The sequence below is a fragment of the Gossypium raimondii genome, chromosome 6 (assembly GCF_025698545.1).
Source record: "Gossypium raimondii isolate GPD5lz chromosome 6, ASM2569854v1, whole genome shotgun sequence".
Lineage (NCBI taxonomy): Eukaryota > Viridiplantae > Streptophyta > Magnoliopsida > Malvales > Malvaceae > Gossypium > Gossypium raimondii.
The window spans coordinates 47,174,081-47,185,418 of NC_068570.1; the positions used below are offsets into that span (position 1 = coordinate 47,174,081).

At 38.6% G+C, this 11,338-nt stretch overlaps 1 protein-coding gene across 1 annotated transcript; it reads left to right on the forward strand.

The window, feature by feature from the left end:
* Nucleotides 1–8,067: 8,067 nt before the first annotated feature.
* Nucleotides 8,068–9,529, forward strand: LOC128041751 (uncharacterized). Its single transcript, XM_052632060.1, has 3 exons — nucleotides 8,068–8,534; nucleotides 8,705–8,815; nucleotides 8,950–9,529. The coding sequence occupies exons 1-3, from the start codon at nucleotides 8,068–8,070 to the stop codon at nucleotides 9,527–9,529; spliced, it is 1,158 nt and encodes a 385-aa protein (XP_052488020.1).
* Nucleotides 9,530–11,338: the final 1,809 nt, after the last annotated feature.

Below are 11,338 nucleotides of genomic sequence, written 5' to 3' on the forward strand. Positions count from 1 at the left end.
TTAAAAAAGGGAATAGTCCATTTACTTAAATTTTAGTGGAATGGGCTAATTCATTTCCTAAAGATGCCACATGGGAGTTTTTGTAATAGATCAAGAGCCAGTTTCCTCAATTTGATCCTTAAGGACAAAGATTCTTTTCGAGGGAAGAGTAGTTGTTATGGAAAGAAAAACAAAAGTATCAAAAAGACACATTTCGGATGAGCTAAATGGGGAGTTTCAGTTTCAATCAAAACAAGGAGTTTCAGTTAAAATAAAGTGATGCGTTTAGCATAGTCCTGTAACTGCCTTTCTGTTATCGAGTTTTTGCTGCTGTTTGTTTTGTTTCCTTTTATTGTTTGGCTATAAGTGGGAGAGGGGAATCAATATAATACACAAGATTTTTCTTTTCTTTGATTTTTCTTCATCTCGTCTAAATTTTTGGGGTTTCTGGTTAGTCCTTATCAGTGTGTTAGGACTTTGAGAAGTTGTAGTAATTTCTCAAGTGATTCCATTATTGTGCATTGGATAAATTTGCCAGTGCTTCAACCATCGTTTTGTAACTTCATATCTGGAGACTAAATGGTTCGTTTCCACCTGAGTTGCATGTAGGTGTATTTGAAGATCAAAAGACTTTACAAAGCCATGTGGGTCTCATCTCATGTCTTGTCTTTTAAGGTTAGTAAGTTGGACTAAATATTAATGTATAAGGTAATAATATCTTTTGTTCAATTGTTGATTATGCAATCAAGCCCATTTGAGAACACTTAAGGATGGGTTTTTCCAATTGTCAGGTGCTGAACCTGGCTCATTGAATGGAGCAAGGAATACAAGCTCAATCGCAAGGGAAGTACACAGTTTCTGTATTATGTGATAAGCTGTCTTATAGGACAAGTTGAAGATTATTTTTATTAATGAGCTACTCATGTGAAGAGTCTTTGATTTTTCAACATCACCATTTGCCTACCAAAATATTTATGATTTGACCAAATGGAGAAGAAAATACAGTTGGATCTTTAGAGCTCATAAAATTGTAGTGGTTTAAACATAATTTTCTTAAAGAATATTTTACTTTATCATTGTTTGTATGAAAATTTACGTTTTAATTAATTATATTGTTGGTTTTACATCAAATTTTCTTTATGAAATCCGAACCAATTATTACTACTAATTAAACACTTACTTTATATCATGAGATAAATAAAATATCAAATAGATACATTTGAAAGTGTTATCCCAAATTTAAATTTTGATTTATCAATAAATAAATTTGGATTTCAATTTTATATGCATTTAACTTCTTTTTTTATTTATATGTATTTTTATATATAAAATTAACATGCTTAAAAAGATCTCGAGTTTATATATTTAAAAATTAGAAGCTTTACGGATCTAATGATTAAGTAAAAAATAAGAAAGTAGTTTAATTCTTTTTTGTCAAATAAAGACCGATATTATAAATAAACAGACTCATAAAGAATTTGAAAGGTTCTCAAAAAGAAGAACAAACGTCAACAAGCAGACAAAACCGGTGGCCCGCATAGCAATCAATTAGTCCTAGAAAGTAACGATCAAAAAATAAAGATAAACTTCATGAACTGCAGCAAAGACCTCTTCGACACCCAATATCGGCCAATGAGCTCTCCACAAGATCTCGCAACACTCAAAGAAGCAACCAAGAGCAACCAACGCTTTGAAACTATTATTGGAGATTCAAGGAACCTTCTCCAACCTCAAAGCGAAACCACATGCAAAATCAGACCCTTTGACTCGAGCAACCAGTCCTTCTTCACCGCTTGACCTTACGGACTCAGACACCATCGGCCCGATTACCATACACCTCCTCCTCCTACCTTCCAAAGGTCGGGGCGTGCGCCGCATTGTTGACCATCCAGGGCACAAAGTTGTAAGTAACTTCATCAAATAATAAGTGCAATCGTTGTATATGAAAAGTAATCGGCCTAAGAACCGATCTATCAACCCCTTTCTTCTGAACATATTTGATGACTAACAGGGAATCCCCTTCCACCAACAGTTGCCGAAAGCCCATCATGCGTGCAAGGAGTAGCGCCCTTTCACAAGCTCGTGCCTCAGCCACAAAAGCATCGCCAACATCCTCTAACAGATAAGTATTTGCCCCTACCACTTCCCCTCTGCAATCTCTGGCTAAGGCTGCTATTGCAGCAAGTTTTTTTTCCTGAACATAAGACGCATCAAAATTAATCTTAATAATATCAGCATCAGGAGGCCTCCAAAGCTCCTTGCCCAACGAACTAGAAGGGCATAAATTCTTATGCATTAATCCAAGATCCTGGTCATAACCCCTAATGAACCCCAATACCTTCGACATTGAGAATTTAACCCCTTCATGTACCAACTTATTTCTATGAAACCAGAGACGCCATAAGGAAATAGAAATGAGTCGTCTCTGTCGGTCATCGCCAGCTAGATACGTACTAACAAATCAATTTTTAAAATCCAGAGCAACATCAAAGGAAGGAAGTGGAATATGCAATGAGGACCACACACACTGCAGTATCCCACAAGACCACAGTAAATGCTCACTATTCTCCAACTCTTCCTGGCACAGCGGACACACAGTCTCCACGGACAATTTTCTACGTGTCAAATTACCATAGTGAGGCACCAGATTGTTGAACAGCCTCCACACATGAATTTTAATTTTTCCAGGAATGTTCGAAGCCCATAATTCAGTGTAAAATCCTTTGTAATCCGCACCACTAGTAGACTGATGTAAATTGCTTTGTAAACATTCTGTAATGAGAACCCGATACCCACTCCTAACAGAGTACTCGCCTGAACCCTCATATTTCCATACCAGAACATCCTCCGATCCGCTTTCAGAGAGAGGAATCGAGAAGATACGATTTGCTATATCATCATCCACGAAACTTTGTACTAACTCTCTATTCCAGGTACAATCCCCATTATTAATAAGCTGATTAACCGTTGTCCAGTTAGGCTGAATTTCTTGAACCGGGAGTCTGTTATTTTCCTTTCCAGGTAACCAGGGGTCATTCCAGATATTGACTCGAACACCAGTTCCCACCCGCCACAAAAGTCCATCTCCAATCAGTTCCCGAGCACTGCAAATACTTCTCCAGGTAAATGAAGGGTAAGAACCAACCTTTGCTGTTAAAATATCAGTGAAAGGAAAATAACGGGCTTTTAAAAACTTTGCAAGAAGACAATGAGGCTGGGATAAGATGCGTCATACCTGCTTCGCTAATAAGGCCTTATTAAATAAGAACAAATTTTTAAACCCCAGGCCTCCCAACCATTTTGGTTTACATAACGTGTCCCAAGTACTCCAATGGATGCCTTTCAAAGTTTTATTATTCGTCCACCAAAACCAATTCATAATACCTTCAAGTGCACAGCATAACGTCTTTGGCAGTAGAAAACACTGCATAACATAAATTGGAATTGCTTGCAAAACTGACTTGACAAAAACCTCCTTGCCCCCCATTAACAGATAGCGTAAACTCCACCCCTCAATCCGCTTCCTGAATCGATCCACAAAATTAGCAAAGGCCCACTTTTTCCTCCTACCCAACCCCTAACAATCTGACTATCTCCTCCTGTACACTAGAAGCCACATTCGTGCCAAAATATATTAGGGACTTATCAAAGTTCACTTGCTGCCCCGAAACCATTTCATACTCTTTGATAACATCCCGAATCACCTCAGCCTCTTCACATGAAGCATCCCCAAATAATATGCAATCATCAGCAAAAAATAAATGACTGACCGAAAATTTCTCTCTACCTATAGGTGCCCCCAACATCTTCCCTTTATCCTTTGCGTCCTGAATAAGCAGAGAAAATCCTTCAACACAAATCAAGAACAAGTAAAGACTTAAAGGATCCCCTTGTCGTAAACCTCTGGAAGGAGAAAACCACTCACTATTAGAACCATTGAGGCTAACAGAGTATGAAACCGAGCAAACACAACGCATGATAAGAACAATCCAATCCGTATGAAAACCCAAATGCTTCATCATCCCTGCCAAAAAATCCCATTCCACTCGATCATATGCTTTACTCATATCGAGCTTAAGCGCAAAGTGACCTTTCTTACCCCTCTTCTTCATTTTTAACGAGTGAAGAATCTCATAAGCTACCAACACATTGTTAGAAATTAGCCTACCTGGAATAAACGCCCCTTGAGATTCATTAATGCAAGTCCCCAGCATATCACTCATCCGTAAGACCAACACCTTAGCAATAATTTTATAAATAACATTGCACAGACTTATAGGTCTGAAATGCGACATATGTCTTGGCTTATCAATCTTTGGAATCAAAATTATACGTGTTTTATTGATATCACCTATATCCAAATGACCATGTAAAACAGATAAACAATATTGAGATACTGCAGGACCAATAATGTGCCAATACCGCTGAAAAAAGAAAGCTGGAAAGCCGTCCACACCAGTAGCTTTCAAAGGAGCTAATAACTTGACCGCATTTGTAATTTCCTCCTCCGTAAACTATTACAACAATCTTTCATTCATGCAATCGGTAACCTTTCTTTCCACTAAACCAAACAAGCGCTCATCGGAACCACTTTCCGAAGCGGAAAACAGCTTGCCAAAGTAGTCAGTAGCAATCTGTAAAAAATCCTCAGATGAAGTTGTCCTCCTACCACCAGCATCTTCCAGTTCAGAAATTCTACCACGAAAATGTCGTTGCACAGCAACCTTGTGAAAAAAACTAGTATTCCGGTCTCCATTCCTCAGCCAATTAACTCGGGCACGCTGCTCCCAAAATAATTCTTCCTTATCAGCTTCCAGATTAAGTCCGACTTGGACCTCCAAAATCTCAGCTAGAATCTCATCAGAAGGATCTTGGTCATAAAGACTAGATAGTCTGTCCTCTAGTACCCGCCGATTCCTCCTCTCCTTACTACTAGTAGCCTTACTCCACTTTAACATCTGATGACCCATTTTTTCCAACTTATTCAATACTCCACCAGATTCTTAGGAAGTAGTTTAAATCTTAACTATTCCTTTCAATAGCAAAGCCTTTGCGATAATTAATATGGTATAGTAAAAATAATAATTAATTAATTATATAAATAAATATGACACTTATCACACCTTCAATCCACTTGTGAATTTTAAAATCTTTTATTAACGATATCTCAAATAATTACCCTAATTTAATAAAAAATTCAACAATCATCGAAGCTTTGAATTATTATTTTTAAATACATATAATTACCGATATACACTATGATGGAATCTCTAATTTGATTTTCTATAGCTTTGGGGGTTCAACCACTTAGATTGCAGTTTTTTTAGCCCTGTTTCAGAATGTGAAAAGACAATTAAAAAAGTGTGCATAAATTGTAATTTATTAAAATTTAGTAAATGGAACAATGAGTGAGCGCTCTCACCAAATAACCCATTCTTCCATTTTAAAGGGCTTGACTATAGTGGGACCATATTTGTTGTTTACACTGATCCAATAATTGCATTGTTGAATCCCCCTACAATGGATTCAATAATTGTCTTGGCTGTTGTAGAGTAGGGTTTGCTGATCATAATTGGTGATTAGTATGTGAAAGAGAAGATAAGATGTGGCAAGTGGAGAGGGAGAGAAGATTTGATTAACTTCTATAAGGGCAATTTCCAAAGCAAAAAGGGCTACTATTACTATTTAGATAGGCAAATATAATGGAAAATGACGCATCATAATATGAGAAGCAAAACAAAAAGGCAAAATTTCACTGTGTAGATAAACCCCATTAAAAAGAGAAAGTAAAAGTGGTAATGATAATGTTTGAGAGGTATATTCCTACCCTAAATTAGCCCATCTATTTCTAATTTATATTATCTTATGATAATATGAATTCATAGACTTGTTATATATATTTATAATAAAAATAATGTAATCCGAATTTAACCCGATTAATCTTCCTATATAATAAAATTTCAAAAATTTTCTATAAAATGGACCATTCTAAACACGACTAGATTATATTTTTCCTCTCTACTTCTTCACCGAACACCAATCATCTCTTTTCTACTTACATTGACATCATGTATCAACAAGACTCAAATCTTTTAAAGTATCTGTATCAACAAAAGAAATAGAATGAAGATAATAAAACAATTTGTACTAAGGAGTTAAACAATTAACTAAGAAAAAATTTTGCTATTATCAAAACAAATAATAAATAAAAAAAACTCAGAGAATTGATGATTTCATTTATTTGAGAAAAAAGTGTGCTACTTTTGTGGAGCAAACATGGCTCGCCTCCTAATTTTCACTAACTATTACTATCGGGTTTTTTTACCTAAATAGGATAGAAAAAAAATACTGAAATAGTATGTCAGAAAAAAAATTTACCAAAATAGGTTACTTTTTTATTGGAGCCTATTAGATAGGCGCTAATGAATAAAATAATAATATTTTTTTGAATAAAATATAATTTTATATTTTTCCGGGTTAGTATATAACCTGTATAATACATAGTATTGGCGCCTATCTGGAAGGCGCCAATGGTGGTGCCTATTTGGGAGGCGCCAATGGTGGTGCCTATCTGGGGGGCGCCAATGGTGGTGCCATACTGCAAGGCGTCAATGCTGTGATTTTTCTCTATAAATACCCCCAACACAGACATAAATTTGACTACAGAAACGGAAGAAAGAAGAAGGAAGGAAGCAGAAGAAAAGAAGGAAGGAAAAGAAGAAAAAAATTAGGTATTTTGGTTTTTTTTTTTAAATAGAATGTAGAGTCTTGTTAGTAATTTTATTATTTTAAAGTTATTTGTCATGTTATTAATTTTGTTAGCTTCTGAATGAAAAATTTTGCATTAAAATTTTTATGTATTTTGTTTACATTTTGAAACTGTTTTAAGAAATTTGAAATTCTTTTTTACAGATCTAGTATTGAAAATGGAGAATCAGGTTTTTGTATGCGTTTATTTCGATGGAGAAATTTTAACAACAAGCGTGGGATGTATATTTGAATGTCGCAAACAAGTAGCAATGAGATTTGATAGAAATATCTTGTTTGATGATATGAAGGAAAAAATTAGTGAAAAAATTTATAGACGTTGTGGGAGAAGGATATCAAAAGTTTTCTACAAGTTTCCAGTATCAACAGATCCAATAAAATTTACCGAAATGGAACTTGTAGACGATGAAGACGTGGAAACAATGGTCGCTCTTTATTGTGGGACTTGAGTAACAAAATGCACCGATTCGCTTATTTCTTTGAGTTAGCGGTGTGGAGGCAATCAAGATCCCACTCCATTAGGTGAAGAAGATGGAGTTGAAGCGTGTATGGTGGTTCGGTATCGTATGTTGATAGTCAATCACCTATACATGGGATAAACATTGATCTTAATGTGCGGTAGAGACCGATGTGGTTGGTGATGATGTATACTATAGTAGTGATCCTGTTGATTACGAAGTGGATAGTGAGAGTGATCCGACGCAGACGAGGTCCCGGATGATATTGACGATGAAGGGGTGAATGAGGATGGAAATGTTAATGCGTCTTCAGTCGAAAACCAGATTCGTCGTATTGTGATACACAATAATCCTGGGGCACACATGTCTCGGATAGACCCCGTCTGCGGCACGGCAAATGAGTTTCGAGTACCACGAAATACCACATGCTTACCGAATGGGCGTATATTCTGATCCAGATGAGTTACGCGTGGGCCAGAGATTTGAAAGTAAGGAAGAATGTATGTTTGCAATTAAGCGGTATAGCATGAATATATCAGTAGATTACAAAGTCATCGAGTCTAAACCAACATTATATATTGGAGAGTGTTGGAGGTCGGCAGAAGGCTGCAATTGGCGGGTATGAGCTGCATTTATGCAGAAGTCGCAGATGTGGGAAATACGAAAATTTGTTGGGCCCCACACATGCACTTTAACACGTATGACAGAAGATCATCGAAAACTTGACTCCAAAACTATCTGTACATGCATCATGCCAATGGTGAAAGACATGCCGACCATTAAAGTTTCGGTACTGATTGCTGAAATACAAGCACGATTCCAGTATCGAGTATCATACCGGAAGGCATGGATAGCTAAACAGATGGCAATGGAGCAATTGTATGGAGATTTCGATGCATCGTACAATGAATTACAGGGATGGATAGCCGCCATGAGGGAACACGTGCCGGGAACTGTAATTGAGTTGCAGACACGATCTTATGACGGGCCAAATGACCAACTACAATCGAGAAAAAGAATTTTCCATCGGATGTTCTGGACATTTGATCAATATGTGCGCGCATTTCCCCACTGCAAACCATTTGTGCAAGTAGATGGAACCTGGCTATATGGAAAATACACACAGATCTTACTTCTTGCGGTTGCTCAAGACGGCAACAGAAACGTACTCCCGATAGCATTTACCATCGTCGATAAGGAGAACATGGAATCGTGGGAGTTCTTTCTTACCAACCTGCGGAGGTATGTGATTAGCAATGATAATATTTGCATCATTTCCGATAGAAGAAAAGGATTAATTGCAGCCATTAGGCGTTCTGGTGTACCATGGTGATCATTTATCGCATCCGCACATCGCGCTAACTTCCAATGAGATTATAAGAATGCAGACTGGAAGAGACAAGTTGTGAGAATGGGTAAAGAATTACCTTATCTTTTAAATATAAGTTTTAATGTTTTGGAGCAATACTGTAACTTAAATTTTTTTAATACATATGCAGCGTACGAGCTAGAGCCACACATTTTCGCCAAAGAATGGCCCGGCTTGAGAGTGACATGGAAGGTCAAACCAACACATCTTTCCGGCAGTGGCTGGGTACCATGGAGCCATGGCAATGGGCTCAAAGTTTTAACGAGGGTTTCGTTATGGTCAAATGACTACAAACTTAGTAGAGGGGATCAACGCTGTGTTATTAAAAACACGACATCTTCCAATTTCATCTGTCTTCTCGGAAACGTTCTACAGGTTGGCTACCTTAATGCCAAGAATGGGTCAGCAACAAGTGAACCAGATGGAGGCGGGACATGTCTTTGTCGAAGGCATTAGGGATGCAATGGTTGTAAACTGTCGAATGGCGAGGTCGATGACAGTAGAAGTATATTCACGACATAATGAAACGTTTCGAGTTACAGAGACCATCGGTCGTCGACCCAGTATACCACCTAGGTCCTACGGAGTTGATCTCCGAAATAGACGGTGTGATTGCAGAAGGTTTCAAACACTTCATTTTCCATGTGCACACGTCGTGGCAGCTTGTGCTAAAGTTGGGCTCAATGTAGAACAATTTATCGATGAAGTGTACACCATCGAACGTACGTTGCATGTATGGGAAAACGAGTTCCCCATGCTTCCTGACCTATCTACTTGGGAGGTACCTCCGACGACCTTCGAGCTAGTCCCAGACATAAGGTTGCGTAGAAACCTGAAAGGTCGTCCACAATCATCCAGAATCCATAACGAAATGGACATTAGGGAGAAATCTGATGGGAATTTGTGTGGCGTATGCAGATTACCCGGTCATAATCGGAGTAAATGCCCTCTCTGAAACTACCATGTTGGACAATCGAGTAGAAATTGATATGTACTTCATTACATAAATATGGTTTGAATCACAAAATTGTCTAAAATTTGTTGCAGTTATGGAGACATTTTTAAACCATTGTAATTTTATTTAGATAAGAACTATCATTACATAAATTGATAATGGTTGTTTATTACAAAAACCCCTAAAATTGATGGTTTGATGGTGTGGTTCTAGGGGTATATTTTTGTGGAGCTCGACCCTCACGTTGTGGGTGATTACGGTTATCAACATTCTCCTCAACAGTATGTTGGGGTGTGTGAAACATAGATGAATAATCATATGTCTCAAATGCCATCGATGAACTTGATCCGGGAGGAGAGGAGTACGACGACAGATATTGGCCGGAAGGAGCGGAGTACTGAGGTGGATACGAGGCCACGAAATAGTCATCGCCCCCTAATTCTGGATGATAAGAACTATCCCTAGAATGTAGTTCGCTCGCTCTAGCTCGCTCGCTCTCGCTCGACTCGCTCTTGTGCATGATGCAGATGTCGAAGGGGTTGCGTAATTCGTGTCGTATGCGGAGGGACTACAATCGACCGCCCACCAAACAGAAATGGTTTCCCTGTCTCACAGTACCACTGTATATACTCTAACGAGGGTTGCAAATCCGGAGCACGATCCATCTGAAGTACCCTCCCGAACCGGTTGTTCCATATCGTGATATATTCTTCGTGCACTTCTTCCCAATTATCTCCATACCTCCCCTTCTTGCTCATCCCATGGATCTCCCCCAATTGTACTGGCAGTGTCGGGATATACTGTATGCAACCGAACTGTCAGAGTACTCGATTGCCATGATACCACTCCACTACGTTAAAATTGATAACGGGTGCGCTAATGCACCATAGGTTTGAGTGGACGCGGGCAGATGATGACATAACTTCCATAATTTCCGGAGCAGAATACGACATCCAAATGAAGTGCACAATTAATAACGTTGTTATATTAACGCGGGTCGAGTGAGATAAAATAATTAAATTAAGTTTATATTCGAAAAACTTACCCCCTCTCCAGCATGATTCTCAATCATTAGACGATATATCGGAACCAACGGTGACTTCCCGATACCCGGATTAGTACTCCACCTACGAAAACAAATTGTTAGAATAATATATTATAAAAAAGTCAACTAATTATTATAATGAGGAAAAATTCATCACCTATTAACGAGTGGAAATACATATGATTGATGACTAATGGATGCCAAGAATGACATCCGGTAAAGTGCCCACGACTGCAGCAGTATGAGGCATCCGCCTATGTCAACCGCAGAAGGATTTGTTGTCCGACAAAGTTCGCGATACAGCATGGCTAAAACTGCGGACCCCCAACTGTATGAACGAGTGTTATGCAAATTGGATAATAAGGGTAAGTACATCAAGTGGACCTTACTGCCGTTTGCATCCGGCATGAGTACACCCCCTATAAGGTGCATGATGTAAGCTCGAACAGCCTGCATCACCTCCCGTTCATTAGCAGTACTTGGCAAATGCTCAAAATTGACATGTAGCCATGAATATCTCAAACTGGTAAATTTCCCCTGACTTGGCGAGCGTCCAAGTAATTCATTGAAAAGGATAGCCGGCCTAGAGATTGAACTTACGCCCGTGACCGCATTCCCGTCTATGGGAAGCCCGAGCTGTACTGCAACATCCTCTAGAGTGACGGTACACTCTCCGCACGGCAGATGAAATGTGTGGGTCTCCGGACGCCATCGCTCGACTAAAGCGGAAATCAAGTCGTATCGCAGATCAAAAGTCCGAATCA

What these genes read in the sequence shown, in the direction of transcription:
- LOC128041751 (XM_052632060.1), top strand. Translation starts at nt 8,068, where the DNA reads ATGGCAATGGAGCAATTGTATGGAGATTTCGATGCATCGTACAATGAA. An exon ending in AGGCGTTCTGGTGTACCATG is followed by an intron (nt 8,535 to 8,704) that starts GTGATCATTTAT and finishes ATACATATGCAG; the next exon opens with CGTACGAGCTAGAGCCACAC. An exon ending in CTGGGTACCATGGAGCCATG is followed by an intron (nt 8,816 to 8,949) that starts GCAATGGGCTCA and finishes AACGTTCTACAG; the next exon opens with GTTGGCTACCTTAATGCCAA.